Genomic DNA, 17,502 nt, shown 5'->3' with positions numbered 1-17,502 from the left:
GAATTCTACTTTGCTTGTTTATATCGCATAACAATCTGACATTAAATTTGAATGCATGTCTATTCCAAATCTATTATAATTATTGAAACCTGAGATTTGATTCAATTTCTTTTCAAACTCAACAAATGATTTGAAATCAAACATGCATAATGTATGATGAATGTCACTTGGGAACTGCTTACTGATATACTACAATACTACTACACTGATATACTACAAATCTACACTGATAGTGTGAATTAAATAATCCATACTCATGGATTATCAAGCAAGTGTATTGTCAAGCAATTAGTTATTTAAATAATTCAAATGAGCTGCGTTTATACCAAAACTATTTAACAAAATTGATGTTAATAACTTTATCCTTATAGATTCTATTAGATTGAACATGACTTATCATACACATGATGAACATATGTGTTTGTCAAGTCCGTTCAATCTGATAGAATCTTTAAGGATTAAGTTATTAACATCTTGGTGTAAACGCAGCTTTAGAAGCAAATGTTGGTATTGATATGTCTGATGAATACCTGCGTTGAATTATATTTATCAATAATGCATTTTTAGAGTTAGGCCAAACATACCTGGGAAATTCTTTTTCAAAATTATTAGAATCTTGTAAACGGCTGTTTAAAAATAATGCTTCTTGTTATCTCTCAGTCTGAGAGACCTCTCTCTATCTCTCAGTTTAAAGTTACCTCTCAGCTTATTCATGATATGCAATTTCATTTCATCTCATTTAACCTTTGTATTAGAATAAACATTTTGCATATGCTCATAAAATCTTCGAAGTAGACTTCATTCAAAGCATTGTAAAATATGGGAACGGATTCCATTAATTGCCACACGTTTACATTGCAATTAATGTTATCAGAGATGTTATTGCCATTAACAATATTTTTGACCGAACGTAGTGAGGTCTATTTTTCAACTCGATTTGCTTTTGTCTGTCTGTATGCAAAGCGATTACGGCCAAACGCGTTAATAGAATTCGTTGAGATTTGGCAGGAATATTCCTTTTTCAACTGCGCGTCGATGTAGGCTATACACAAGGATTTTTGAAATTTCGCATTTCAAGGATAATATGAATAGAAAAGGAATTCCTCCATACTCTGATCACTATATATATCATCTACTTTGAAGATAGGATCAATCAGACTATAGAATTATTCACAATCAATCAGCTGACAAGTGGATTATTTTTTTCATGCATTACACAGATGTCTGGTCATGTCTGACAACATACGTGAGTTTTGGATCTTGGAGAAAACAAATAACAGTTTGTAAGGAGAGTAAATTATGATTCAACTGAATTCAACTGAATCAACTAGAACAGGTGACATCAGATACTTGTGGATGAGAAAACTGCGTGAGGTCTACTGTTTACGAAACTATTAGTTACTTCATATAGATATTATCAATAATTCTCGAATGACAAGCCTCGAATTTCACATTAGTTTGACTAAAATCATTTTTGCCCTTCCCAATAATATTCTATGGCGTTTTTAAAAGTTCCCGATATTCTGGGTCACCCTGTAGTTACCCCTGTATATGTTTGTTGATTATTTAGTATGTTTTAGTTTGTTCGGTTTGTTTGTGTTTCAGGTTAAATGCTTCGCCAACCGCAACCGATGATGGAGTGGTCTATGGAGATGTCAGGACAAATTCCTATGAGACGAATCGGGGCGTTCTGCGCACCAAGCAAATCAGTGACGTTGGAGACAGTCTGCTCATCGGGTCTGAACCAGTCGAAGACAAAGGTGATGCTGGAACTCTCGTCACGTGAGTATTTATCCTATTATTGTAGTTCAAATTAGATTAGAGTTCTCTATTTATATATGTTACAATATTCAAGATTCATTTATTGTCAGAACACTTTAACAAAAATGAATGAAAATGACTAAGAGATTGTCAAATTGTTTTTCATTCAATATGAATAATTACCACAATATCAACTTCTCAACTACACAAAAAGTTGACAAACATTGGATAAAACCTTGTTATTTTAACAATTACACAACTTCAGGAGCGAAAATCTCAGGAACTGTTGGAAATATCACATGAACAAAAAATATTCACTGAACAAAAAGTGTAGAGAATTTATCGAGCTTCATTTTTGAATAATTAGTTATGTTGGTTGAACGCATTGTTCTCAAGATATGAGCTTGGAAGCGAAACGCTGAAAAATGCCATCTTTAAACCACCCTCATCCCCTTAGCACATGAGTTAGGAATGGGGACTTTTGAAATTTTCTCCTCCCAACTAGTCTCAACAAAGCTGCAAAGTCAAAAAATTTGTTTAAAACATTCCCTCTAAATTCATTTGTCAATTGGTCCATTGTTGCAAAACTGGAGATTTCACACTCAACACTGAAGCTGCTGCAAAAGGTGCAGGGAAATTTGTAAAAATGTTAAATTATACATGAAATAAGAAGAAAATTCAATGCTCTATAAGCTCATGATCAGCATGGATTTTTCCCATCAATTTTTAAAAAAATATAAAAGCAAAAATAAAAAAAAATTGGTGGCAAACGTGTTTTTTCAAAAACGTCACACTTACAAGGGCGGATATCTTGAAAACTAGAAGATAATACGGTATAAAAAAAGTTGTGGACTGAATATTGTAGAAAATTTTGTATGCTTCAATTGGGTATATGACAGTCAAGTCCTTATGATACATAGTTTCTGAGTTATATGCGATAAACCAAAAAATGGTACCTTTAAACCACCGCCACACCCTTAGCACAGTGGGTAGGGGTGGGGACTTTTGATGTGTTCACCTCCTTACGACCCTAAACAGAACTGCGAGGTCAAAAATTGTCTACCCAACTTTTCCCTCTATACCCTCTTTTGAGCATTCGGTGCCTGCACTATTTATGACAACTAGACAAAGCTACAAAAATATGATAATTTTTCAAATTATCAAATCAAAGCAAAATGGTAGCCATTTAAAATTTTTTTCCCTTGAATAACTGAGAAAACGTTGGTTTCACAAAGACTTTACAAGAATAAATTTTTTAGTAAATTCAATTACCTATAGATTGGTACCAGATTCTTTAAGATTGGATCAATATTAACTGAGATATGGCAACTTTAGTGGCTGGTGACCCACCTTTAGAGTGTTATGTAACGTTATTTTATTGTTTGATATGATCTAAAATTGCTTACTATTAGACTAACATGTACTGCCAACTGAGATGGTTGCATCATTGAGGCGACTCTATTAGCATGCCTTGGTTTGCACTGCAACAAACTTTCACTGTCACCTATCACGAGAGCTGCCATATATTAGTTAATATTGGTCCAATCTTGAAACATTTGGTACCAATCGATAGGTAATTGAATTTACTAGAAAAGGTTATCCTTGTAATTTTTTTTAAATCAACGGTTTCTGAGTTATTCAATAAACAAAATTTTAAATGGCCGCCATTTTGTTTTATGAATTTGAAAAATCATCTTAATTTTTTCCAGCTTTGTCTAGTTGTTATAAATGATCGTGCAAAGTTTCAATATCGTATGTTCGAACTTTATTTAGAAAAAAAATAATAAGTGGAAAAAGCAAAATGGCCGCTGTGTGAGTAACTGAAGACTTCCGGAAAATTTAAATATGATATTATTAGTAAACATCCTGTACACTAGTTTACATCAACCTTTCGGTAGTCGCGCCCTACTCAGACACACGAGCAGTCGCGTGTTGTAATTTTTACAACATCCAATTTTCCAAGTGTTATGTACTCTGTTTACTGTCAAAACATATTTATCTACTGTATAATTACTATTCCCATCTCATTGGATCATTCTACGCCTATAAACATTTGAATGATCACCATTTAGTAGCCAAATAATGATAACTTCAAAAAGTATTATGATATACTCTAATTTAGAATGATATATCATGAATCATGTCAACAAATCAGATTATTTTGATCAAATCGAATAAAATTTCAGATAATATTTCTCGTGAGCTGATTGATTTCACAGCTGAACATAATTCTGTCTCTCTCCCATACAGGCACATGCATCTTCTGTTATCGACAGACGACGAAATTATCATCTGTTTTTCCAAGGATGAATAATTGTTATCCTTCCCATGTCCTTTAGCAAGTTTTCTCAGGGATGAGACCTGGTGCAATCGAATTTTTATATCATAAAATACTATGTTCCAAATTTCGTGAAAATCGTTAGAGCCGATTTCGAGATCCGTTGAACATAAATAACCAGATAACCAGATATAAAAATATAAACAGATATACAGAAATTGCTCGCTCAATATAATATTATGATAATCAGATAATATCGGGACCGAGCTTTGCTCTGGAGTACAGAGGCATAACAAATTTATTACGAAAGAAGAAATTATAATAACATTCATAGTTCATACAGAGATGTTCTATCTAATCACAGTAAATTGAAATTAATTCCCAGAGGAATGCAAAATTCCCCTCACAAAGGCTCGGTTGCACAAAATCCGGTTAAATTTTAATCCTTATCAACTTCACATGAACCAAATCAGAGAAGACAAATTCAAAAGGATGGTTCTACTGGAATTAATCAGGATAAAAAGTACCTGATTGAATGGTTACAAAATTTCAACAGCTGAGTCATAATTTTGACACAGTCCCACACACATGAACTCGCTCACTCATTTCCATCATCGACAGACGACAAAATTTCCAGCTGCTTTCCCAAGGACGTATCTATCCTTTCAATGTCCTTCAGCGAGTTATCACAGGGATGAGAACTAGTGCAATCGAATTTTCATATCATAAACCTTCTATGTTCCAAATTTAGTGAGAATCGTTAAAGCCGTTTTCGAGATCCTTTGAACATAAATAACCAGATACTAGTAGTTCTGCGAACAGTAGACCTCGCTCATGAATACAACTCTCAATCTGAAGAGAACGGCCAGTAAGTACAGTATATTGTGAAGATTTAGCCATGTCATCTATTATTTCCTCCATTGAAAGTGCTGGAGACACTGTTTGCAGGGACACCGGACTTATCAAGGAGGTACCTTTATATCGTCTCCATATTCACAACATGAACATAAATTACAACTTTTCTAATAATCAATTATAAGAAATGGGTCGACTGATGAAAAAATGGAATATGCAGTAGGCAATTTAGATTATGAATCGTCTCACAGAGGATGGTGAGATGGAAAATGATTCTAAATAAGATGGGTTTGTTGGTGACAATGATTTATTAGTCTTTTAATTTTTATGATTACACAGGGTAATTCATAATTATGGTAAAATAATTTGATACGTGAAGAAGAAAAAAAAAGAAAAAAAGTTCCTATAAACATATATCCATAAACGCTTCATTAGCGAGCTATACAGGGTGAAAGATTTCGCCCGGAATTCAGTTCCTCTGGTAAAATACACCGATGCTGAATTGTTTGGGGACTAGTTTTTGAAAAACCTATGCTGGATTCATATGGAAAAATATCTGAAAAATTGAATAAAACTAGTCTGGAAGCTGTAGTGTGAGTAGTTTTTGAGAAAAAAGTTGAAATATGCAAAAAATCTAAGTAGAAAAACACAGACTCCTACGTTTGATGCCCAATAACTTTCTTTAATGACCAGTAGACAAATAATTTTTTGCAATAAAAATTGTAGAGAATTCAATTCTGGAAAAAATATGTGAGCTGTGTAAACAAAATTCAAATAAGAGTTGGATAAAATGTATTCTTATTTAGTACATTACACCACAAAATTTGCTGTTTTATGAGGAGAGAACTAATAACTCATAGGTTGTAATTGATTGGAAATCATTGATGTTATTAACAGCTGTTCCAATACAGCTGATTTTTTGTATGTCACTTACACAATTAATGGACTCTTTTAAAAATATTCTAGAGGAAAACATTTCTAAACTTGCTACTAAGGAAGACATTCAAACGTTTAACGCGAAAATTACGGTGTTAGAGGAGGAAAATAAATCGCTTAAAGGAGAGTTAGAAAAAATGCGCCGTATGGGTGAAAAAAGTGAGGAGAGGCTTATTGAGCTCGAAACTAGATCACGAAGAAATAATGTGATTTTCAAAGGATTACGAAACGTGGAAAACAATAAATGTGTTGAGAAAGTGAAAGAATTTTGTTCGGAAGTTTTAGGTATAACGAGTGAAATCGAAGTAAATAGGGCTCATTTGTTGGGCAGAGGACCTTCAGTAATCGCGCATATACCAAAAGATGAACATATCAATAAAATTTTCAAAAATGTTCGCAAGTTGAAAAATACAAATTTTGTGGTCCATCGAGATTATCCAAAGGACATTCGTGTTATCCGTGCTAGACTGTTGGCATTGAAGAAAGCTATTGATAGGATGACAAACGGAATTAAAACTTATATAGGATTCGATTTCATGTTGGTGGAAGAAATTAAATTCCAATGGTCGAAAGATGGCAACAGGCTGATGGCTGGTACAGAGGACGGAGCGGAAAAACTGAAGGAGATGCTGAGGATGGACTTCACCGAGCAGATACAAGCAATTACGAGGGGAGATCGACGTCGACGACCCGACGCCCAAGTAGCTGGCAACGAGGATGGCGACTCGCCTCATAACGAATGAGGCCGACCCGCGCACACGGCTCAATCACCACACGGTCAGATAGGTACAGGGAACGGTCGAGGTGAAACCTCTATTCTGTCTATTTTGTATTATAATGTTTGTGGTCTGAAAAGTAAACTTAAAGAGAACAGTTTCTTCAATATCCTAAGAGAATACGACGTAATATGTTTAAGTGAAACTTTTGTGTTGGAGAAAGATGCTGGTTATTTTAATTCGTATCTCTCAGATTTTATAGTTGTATGGAATTGGGGTGTGAGAGTTTTTCATTACGGCAGAGCTAGTGGGGGTTTATTGTTGGGTTTGAATAAAAACTCTATTTTTAAAGATAGTATTAGAGTAGAAAGAGTGAGAGGTAGACCAGTGGCGATTGTCAAGATTAGTGAAAATAAGGATGTTCATTTATTTCCTGTATATATTAATCCCAATAATTGGCAGACAGATTTTGAACAGCGCTGTATGATTTCCTATTGGAGAATTCAGATTTAGAAATAGCGTTGATAGGTGATAAGAATGTTAGAATAGGCAATATGCAAGGAATGAGAGTAACTGATTATACTGATTATGATTTAGGAGGATTGTACTTATTAAGAACCTCAAAAGACTTGACTATAAATTCAAGAGGAAAAAAGTATTTAGAAATGTGTGATAATCTGGGTTATATTGTTGTTAATGGGAGAACAGAAGGAGATAAGGAGGGTGAGATGACGTTTGTTGGGGCAAGTGGTGCGTCAGTTAATGATAAAGCAGCCGTGCCATTGAGTCTTACTTGCTATGTTCACAATTTTAGAGTAATACCGTGTGCGTATTCCGATCATATGCCCATAAAATTAGAATTATACATGGCACGCGAAGATGAGCAACATGATTGTCTGCCTCTGTTGCCCAAACTAGTATTAAGGTGTGGTATTGAGAATTATAAAAATAGAGTCACTGATATTGTTCAAAGCATGGCTGTAGAAGGCAGTGATAATAGTCAATTATTGGACAATATAAAAAATTGTATAATAGAGGCGTCAGGAAGTAGTCAGATAAAGGAGCCTGGACAAAAAAATATAAAATTTGAGCAACCATGGTTTGACTAGGAATGTTGGAATTCGAGAAAATTAGTCATGTCTCTTTTGAAATTTTACAGAAACAACCACTCTGAATAAAATAGGATAAATTATCTAGAAGTGAAACGTTCATTCAAAAGTTTGTGCGAGAGAAAGCGAAAAGAGTTCAACTGCAGACTTATTGATGATTTAAATTCAGCAAGAGATACAAAAAGCTTCTGGGATGGATTAAATAAGTTTAAAAATATGAATAAATTTGTTTCGAATTCTATAAATGCTCAAGATTTGGTGAATTACTTTTTAAAATTATGGAATCCTCAATTGATAAGTGATACAGTACAGTATGCAGTCCCTATAGTGGAGAACTTAGAGATGGATAGGAATTTTGAAATGAGAGAGTTGTTGCTAGTTATAAAGGAAGCTAAAAATAATGAAGCACCAGGAGTGGATCGCATTTCCTATGAATTTTACAAAAATGCTCCGTCGAGTCTAATTGATAAGATTACAATTCTATTTGATTTTGAATTTTCAACTCGGGTGACGTGCCAGACAGTTTCAAGTTATCGATCGTGTTCCCACTCTACAAGAAAGGAGAGAGAGAAAATGTAGAGAGCTATAGAAGTATAAGACTTATGGACGTTATCGCAAAACTGTTTTGTGGATGTTTGTTGAAACGAATTGATAAATGGGTCAAGGACAGAAATATTCTCAATGAATATCAGGCCGGCTTCAGAAAAGGTTATTCAACTGTCGATAATATTTTCACTCTTTCATCTATTATTCAATTAAAATTGCAGATTAGAAAAAATAAAGTTTACTGTTTCTTCGTCGATTACCGAGCCGCGTTCGACTCTATTGATAGAAGCGCTCTCTTCTACAAGTTATCCTGCCTAGGTTTATCCACAAAAATGATTGATATACTAACAGCTTTGAATAGTGAAACAATTGCTAGTGTATGGTGTAAAGATGGCCTGACAAAGAGCTTTGCTACAGAGATGGGCTCAAGGCAGGGATGCGTGATCAGCCCGTTATTATTCTCAATCTTTTTGAATGATTTAGATGATGCTCTAGAGGGAGGCATACTAGTGGCAAACAAACGAATAAGGGTACTAATGTACGCCGATGATATTGTACTCTTGTCAGACTCTCCTGTTAGCTTACAAAGGATGATAAATAATATGAAACAGTATTGCGAGCAGTGGAATCTAACTGTCAACCTGGAAAAATCAAAAATTTTAGTTTTCAGAAACGGTGGAAGAATGGGTAGAAATGAGCGCTGGTTTTTTGGAGGCAATGAAGTAGAACAAGTTAACAGTTATAAATATTTGGGGGTGACATTCACACCAAAAATGAGCATGGAGCAGCACATGAAGGAGAGGATACAGATTGCAAAATTGAGTTTGAATGTTGGTTGGAACAGAGTGATAAATGACAATAAAATCAATCTTGAAGCTAAATCGGTATTATTTAATGCATGTAGTAGAGCAATAATTTGTTATGCGGCACAAGTGTGGGGGTTTCAGAAATTTGATAGCATTGAGAAACTAAAACGATTGTATATTAAAAGATTGTTCGCTCTGCCAAATAACACACCAAATTACATGTTGTTTCTTGAAACGGATGAAAGGCTGATTTTCGAGTATACATTAAAGCTTCATTTTCAATACATGAATAAAGTTTTGAAAATAGAAAATGATAGATTACCAAAGATTATGGCTGTGAAGGTAATAAGGAAGAAATGTTTTTGGTACAAGGCATGGATACAAATGGCAACAGAGTGCAATGTTAATTTGGATTTTTCCGCTCAGAATATGGGTAACTTGAAGAGTAAAATGTTGAAATTGTTGGATGGGGTGAGAGAGAATTTCAGGGAGGATCTTTTGAGAGGTGCAATGGCGGCAAATTTTCATATTCATTACAGAGCACTGAAATTTGGTCTAGGATCTGCGAGCCATATAAAGGAGCTGAGTAGCCATGCGCTTATAAAATGGGTGATGAAGGCAAGATGTGGATTGATAGATTTGAACTACAAGCCGAGGTTGGAAAATAGAGACATGCGCTGTTCATTATGTAACAGAGGGGATAACGAGGATATTTTCCATTTCCTAGCAGTATGCCCCATTCTATCAGAGTGGAGATCTAGATATTTGGGAGTTATTGAGCTTAACCAGGAAGCATTTTTATTGATTTTTTGAACGGCAAGGATTGGGTAAAGCTGGCATTATTTTGTAGAGATGCTTGGCGCTATAGGTGGCAATTAATTCAAGAGTTTAATTACTGAGGTATTTCAATAATTTAATAGTTTGGTTTGATATTAAAATACCAAACCATTATTATTGTTGTTATTATTATTATACATCATCTCAATAGTTGTCAATGTTTGTAATTGAGGTCAAGTTGGTGCTGTTTCGTTTTCATCTAGATCATTTCCACTCAAAGGTAATAGGCCTATATACTTTTGAAAAAGAAAGAATTAATCCATTTTAATTTAAGAATTGAAATAGCGTAACATGGATTCTATTTCCTTCTTACGCATGTTTGGTTAGTGCCATAGTAAGTTGTATATTTTGTAATTTAGTCATTGGGTACTCTTTTCCGACTTTTTTCTACTCAGGTTGTTTAATTAAATTTGTGTATTATCAAGAAATTTGATCATTATGTATTATTTGGACTTTATTATTTTTTTTTTTCATTTAAAAAATGAAGAAAGAAATTGGATCACATTAGAAATATAAAATGTTAGAATGCTTCTGTTTTATCCAAAGAGACTCATTTATTTATTTTATTTTTATATGAAGAATGTGTGTTCATTTATCTTAGTAATTCGGAATTTCCGGCTGACGGTCTTTGACCAAGCCGTATAGTGTATGCAATATTTTTAAATGATACTTCTGGTAAAATATTGTTTTTTTCAATAAAGCTCTTTTATATCTATCTATCTATCTATGCATTTGATGTGTGGAATGGGACACTACTGTAATACTGAAGCAAGACGTCTGTATCAAGAGAACTTTCCTAACCGAGTATGTCCAAGTTCAAGGTTTCTTGCCACTATTCATCAACGTCTGTCTGAAACAGATCCTTTGATATGCAAAGAGCACATTTATGCAGCCAGACCCCAATCTACTAAGACTGTTGAGTTAAAAGAACAAGTTCTTAATGAAATTTATGAACATCCCGAGAAGAACACGAGAGAATTGTCAGTGCAGTTTAATGTCAATCAATCTATTATTTGGAGGATACTAAAAAAGGAACAATTACATCCATACCACCTCCAGAAAGTTCATACTCTATTGCCACGAGACTGTATTCCCCGTGCTGGTATTTGCCGATGGTTTTTAGTAAAACTTGTTTACCCAAACTTCTTAACAACTGTTTTATTTACCGATGAGGCACACTTTACAAGAACAACTATTGTTAACGTCCACAACTAACACATTTGGGCAGCTGAGAATCCTCATGCCATCAATCCTAATCTTCCACAACATCAGTTTTCAGTAAACATTTGGGCAGGAATCATAGATCATCTACTTCTGTTCGAGCTTCCTCCCAGGCTTAATGACATAATCTACTAGTCTTTTGGTATAAGTTTAATGTCATTTAGATATGCTACTTTCATATGAAAAAAGTTTCATAAAAAACCGAATATTTTATTTGCAATCAACTACAACTTATCAGTTATTAGTTCTCTCCTCATAGAACAGCAAATTTTTGTGGTGTAATGTACTACATAAGAATACATTTTATCCAACTTTTTTTTGAATTTAGCTTACACAGCTTACATAATTTTTTCCAAAATTAAATTCTCTACAATTTTTATCGCAAAAAATTATTTGTTTACTGGTCATTAAAGAAAATTATTGGGCATCGAACGTCTGTGTTTTCTACTTAGATTTTTTGCATATTTCAACTTTTTTCTCAAAAACTACTCACACTACAGCTTCCAGACTAGTTTTATTCAATTTTTCAGATATTTTTCCATATGAATCAAGCATAAGTTTTTCAAAAACTAGTCCCCAAACAATTCAGCATCGGTGTATTTCACCAGAGGAACTGAATTCCGGGCGAAATCTTTCACCCTGTATAGCTCGCTAATGAAGCGTTTATGGATATATGTTTATATTATAGGAACTTTTTTCCTTATTTTCACCTCTACTATCACGTATTAAATTATTTTACCATAATTATGAATCACCCTGTATAAAATGTTCACAACTAAAATAGTTGAGTTATCTGTAACAAAGATAATAGTAATTTATATATTGATGTTGAAGATTTTTTAAAAATAATTCATGCAGTTAATTACTTTGATAAATCAATTCAATAATTATAAGATGATTCAATTCAATTATTCTATATAGTCATAATGATAATTTTATAATGATATATTATTAGAATAAGAAAAAACAATTAGTATCGTCTGCAAAAAGATCTGGTAAGAACGAGATTGGAACATGGGTCGCACTGTGTGATATACTATGCTCTAACCGCCTTGGACTCCATGCCCTAGTTAGAGATTTTGCGAAAAAGTAGGAACATGAGTTGCTGTATCTTCGAAGATATGAACAAGAAACTTTTGAAGTTATTCTACGGTTTTTTAAATATTACAAACAAAACCGGAGGTCTTACCAAAAAGTGTTACACATACGTTTCTGCGCCTTGTTTCAAAGAACTTGCATATCAAATTTCATCCAAATCGGACAATAACTGCGACTGAAACTGCGGTACAAACAAACAAACAAACAAACAGACAAAAGCCGATCGAGTCGAAACTAAGACCTCAGCTTCCCTTCGGTCAATAAAAATATGAACAGACATACTGAAATTGCTTGCTTAATATAATAGGATATACAGAAATTGCTCGCTTAATTTAATAGTATACAACAATTGCTCACTTAATATAATAGTATATACAGAAATTGCTGGTTTAATTTAATAGGATACAGAAATTGCTCACTTAATATAATAGGATATACAGAAATTGCTTGCCTAATTTAATAGGATACAGAAATTGCTCGCTCAATATAATAGGATATACAGAAATTGCTTGCCTAATTCAATAGGATACAGAAATTGCTCGCTTAATATAATAGGATACAGAAATTGCTCGTTTAATTCAATAGGATATACAGAAATTGCTCGCCTAATTTAATAGAAAACAGAAATTGCTCGCTTAATATAATAGGATTTGCCAACGTTGCAGTTGTTCTATCAGACTCTCATCTCAATCTTGTTTATAGATGTACCAGACACCAGGACATCACCGATTACAAAGATCATCATCAGACAGAAATTCTCAAAAGAGCTGCCAATACCTATGAGAGTTTACCAGCGGAGGGGCGAGCAACTATAGTATCTTATGATGGATATTTCGTCTATCTCAGGAAAGATCTATGGAGCTGCAAGACTAATGATGGAAAGGTATTTCATTTATTGAATCAACAGAATTCATTGAAAACCATCCATTCGAATCTATTGATTAAGGATGTTAAAAAGCTAAAAATAAACTTTCTACTGGTGATATTTTTGAAATTAAAACTATCAAGTGATTGGAGTTGTTAAAAAAGCTTTGGATAATATTTTGAATGTTATTGAATTTATGTAATCATGCATTTCTGTGCTTCCAAACACATTTTATTGCAGTCCATTATAATTGTAAACAACCTCCTATTCAGTCATGTCTGTTTATTAAGGCTGTGCAAAGGCTAAAAATAAACATATTATTTTCTACTCGTGACATTTTTCATAGTTTTACGATCTGTATAATATCATCAAGCTATCAAAATGAGGAAGTTTTCTTAGGAAAACGTTTTTTTCCGATCATTACCTATGTGTACGATCTGTGTACAGTAAATTGTTCCAGTTCCAATTGTAAATTGTTCCATCACGTGACTAGTGCAAAATGTTCCCATGGAACGCCATTCCAAAATCGTTGGTTAAAGCTTTTTGCGCGCACATATAAAGTTCATTTACACTAAAATGTGTCGTTTACTAGCTGCGTGAATAAAGAAAGGCTGTTTTACAAACTTACCGTCCAGAAAAGTGTGCATTTATTTTATTCCATTACTCTCAAATCTTCTATAGAGAAAAATTCATTTAATGAATGGCTATTAAACATCATATTGTTGGTTATGTATTCTATGGCTATGCTACGGAAAAGTAAACGAACTATCAGCGCATGCGCAGAGAAGCAAGCAGACTACAATAATCGACCAATGAGAGCTCAGATAGTTGGAACTGTACCAGGTCGGACAATTTACCATGCTTCGACTGTGAGGCAGGATTTTGGAACTGGAACTGGTTTCTGGTACAGAATCTGTCAAAACTCTTCCCATGGAACGTGGAACATTTCACCTGGTAAATTGTGAATCGGACAATTCACCACATTCCATGTACACAGAACGGGCCCAGTGAGATATGAGCGCCTAAAGTTTAAGTTTTTGGGACAGAACATTTCAAATTCGGTAAGATATGAATCCATGAAATTTAGAGGATAGATATTGATAATAAAATTATTCAATTTACCAAAAATGACCAGAAATAACTTTCAGTTGAGTTAATTTTGGTCATTTTTGGTAAATTGAATAATTTTCTTAAAAATTGACATTTGAAGAAAATTTTTGTTTTACTAGATCACCAATATCATGAAGAATCTATCTTCTGAATCGCATGGATTCATCTTTCACCAAATTTGAAATGTTCTGTCCCAAAAATTTGAAATTTAGGCGCTCATATCTCAAAAAGTAATGATCGGGAAAAAAATGTTTTCATGTGAAAACTTTTTCATTTTGATAGCTTGGTGATATACAAATCGAAAAACATTGAAAAATATTACCAGTAGAATAGTTATTTGTGCAACTAGTGCTGTGCCGTGCTATGAATTTAGAAAGTTAATTTGGAATTTAAAATTTAGAAGCACACACAATATAACTTAATAAAAGGGATACTTGATAAACATACCTAGTGCTAGAGAACGGGAATCCAGAAATGACAAGAGAGACAACGAAATAGAGAGAAGATATCAACTATATTGTCACCTCTTACAGTTAAATTCAACAATTGATAAAACAAAGAAGTTACATCATGAAAACCGAAAATAAAATTACTAAATTTAGAAAGTTATCTCTGATATAGATAATTCGGTAATAACATACTCTGTATGCTCTACATTTGAAAACGTTTTAGATTGGATCATAAGAAGCTTAAAGGACTCTAATTTCAAAAGAACAATCATTGAAAATTATCATAGATATGTCTCAGAAGTTAATCATAAATGACAATAAATATTTTAAGAAAAGATCCACATAAAATTCTTAGGACATTAAATTTAGAACACACTTGGAAACTTTAAAACACTATCAAAACATTATCAATTATTAATGATCCCCAATAATAACTATTCTGTATCTTTATATCATGAAAGCTGCAAAGACAAACATTCCTCAAGTATCACATCATGGAATACTACCTTGGAAAAACTATTCAAAAATATATGTCATCAAAACAAATTCAGAAAAGGTTAGGGTCTTTGAAACTTCATTTGATCCTTTACAACTTTAAGATGAGAATTATTTTAAAACATTAATTGATCAATAAGGGACCTTTAAACATTTCGTATACTAATTCAACTTTTAGTAGTTTAGAAGATAATAAAATACAAATTTAAAGAAAACAGAAATTCCCAGCTGGATCCTTACAGAGAAAATATGGCCTCACATTTCAATGTAAAGATACAACCAAAAATCTATTACTCAAACCAAATTGATAAAATTAGTTATCTATCCATTCCCAATAATATCTCAAAATTACGATTTAACAAAAGTCTAATTCCGCACATCTTAATTGATTGAAAGTCAGTAGTCACTAAAACCCATTTTGTCACATTCGGAGTTCCTGGGACGTTCGTTTGATTTGGAAAAAAGTTGTTACCTCAAAGCTGTTTCTTCAATTCAAATTTAGGCTCGGTGATTGAGCTCTACCATCAGGAGACAGCATACCCCAAGCTTCTAGGACTGCCATCGATTTAGAGGCATCTCAGCGGCTTAGAGACACACGTTCACGAGATATTCATGGACCAGTACCTTGATGAAATCGTACATTGATCCCATACTTTGATGAACCCATACTTCGATGATCCCATACTTTGATGATCCCGTACTTTGACCGCTGTTAGAATAAAAAAATAAACTAGGATAATACAAAATTAACTTAACTCCAGTAATATAATAAAGTCAACCTACTTTAGGTTATATAAAACGCAAATCAATACTTATTACTTTAAAACACAAATAGACATTACCTACTTCAATATCTTGATTTAATAGAAAAGAATTCACTTGTAATTAGGGTCATGCCCTTTATACAAAGAAGTGAGTACATAGTATTCCATAATACCAGACTTTAATTCACTAGTTGATTGAGCAATTTTTTATAACAAGGTCTTTCGAGTATTGTTGTTGGTTTTTTTTAGTCTTTTCTCTTACATAAATTACATATAGAGTGTAATTTAAAAAAAAATAAATTACATGATAGGTGTTTCCCAAATAATCAAGAAAGCTTTTCATTAGAATCAACAAACAAATGAAATCTATAACACAAAATACTGATAGAACTCATAATAATATACCATAAACATCAGTCAATTTGGATTTAAACAACAGTAATTGAAATTTAGGTTAATAGCTTCCTCTTCAAAAATAATTTAAAATCAAAAATATCATTCTCAATTCCTTCTTCTAATAGGTACTCTACATTTCTACATATTACACTCAACTGTATCTATCACAACAAATTTAACACTCTGATGGAAGCTTTCATCGATAATCATTTCCTTAATAATATTATAAATCTATGACGTACCTTTAGTAGCGGTTATAGGAGGAAAATCTCCGTTGTGAGGTGACAATTTGATACTCTCTCTCTCTTCTTGATTAAAGCAACTACTGAGGCGGAAAAAACTAAAAATGCTACTGGAACAAAAGGTTTCAGAGTCAAACACTAAAAAGCCTAAAGCTGGCATGGAAGCCATGATTAACAAAAAATATTGATCAGACTACATTTTGTACTGCTTATGACGGAGGATAGACGCTGAGTGAATCCACTCCGCTTTTCTCGTCTTGAGGTGGACAGCTGTGTGATCGTCCATACTAGATAGACCTAACCAATGTTAACTGTGACTGGCAGTTACTATTTTCTAGAAAAATTTCCACCGATAGAAAGGAACGTTACAACTACAATTTAAGATACATTCTCCCACCAAGTGACAGCTATTTTTCCTTGACAGCTATGAATTCCTTGCCTTATAAGGTCGTGAACCAGACTGCTCCTCCAGGAAAATTGTTGATCTTCTCAGTACCACAACTTCTACACACACACTTACAGAGTCAACACAACACAACGCAGAAAAGCAAAACAGCAAAATTCATTTTCACAACAGGCTAACTTCTCAGGCTAATTCGCATAATTCTCATCACTCACAATTGTAACAATGTTTATTGTTACAGTGCACAAAGTGACAGTTTGCTGCACCGAAAGAAACGTTTATGCCTGAGCCGTAGGCGAGGGCGGAATGGCTTCTTGAGTGCAGCAGAGGAACTTTGCACACATATTCCACATTAAATATTTCCCACAGTTACCATTGAATATGAAAAGTGGGTAATTATGGATGAAATGATGGCTGAAATCCATCAAATGTTTGTGTGTGTGATGCTGTTATTAATAACAACATTAATTCATTTAAAAATTAATAATCCAATTGAAGTTGAAAATTCTCAGCCAAAGTTCTCATTTTTATTCATTCAAGAATCAGAAAAAATACAGATAAAACAAAAAAATCGCATTCAAAATACACGCCAAAAGCTGGTTTGGATGACTGCAA

General features: G+C 33.5%; 1 protein-coding gene across 1 annotated transcript in view; it reads left to right on the top strand.

The window, feature by feature from the left end:
• LOC111055435 overlaps positions 1–17,502 on the top strand; it is a 324,213-nt gene that overhangs the window by 56,185 nt on the left and 250,526 nt on the right. The window contains exons 2-3 of the mRNA XM_039435440.1: positions 1,606–1,782; positions 12,866–13,046. Of these exons, the coding sequence (XP_039291374.1) occupies positions 1,606–1,782; positions 12,866–13,046 (358 nt within the window). The remainder of the gene's footprint in view (positions 1–1,605; positions 1,783–12,865; positions 13,047–17,502) is intronic.

The sequence above is a fragment of the Nilaparvata lugens genome, chromosome 9 (genome assembly GCF_014356525.2).
Source record: "Nilaparvata lugens isolate BPH chromosome 9, ASM1435652v1, whole genome shotgun sequence".
In the NCBI taxonomy this organism is placed as follows: Eukaryota; Metazoa; Arthropoda; class Insecta; order Hemiptera; family Delphacidae; genus Nilaparvata; species Nilaparvata lugens.
This window is presented reverse-complemented; position numbering and strand designations above follow the sequence as displayed.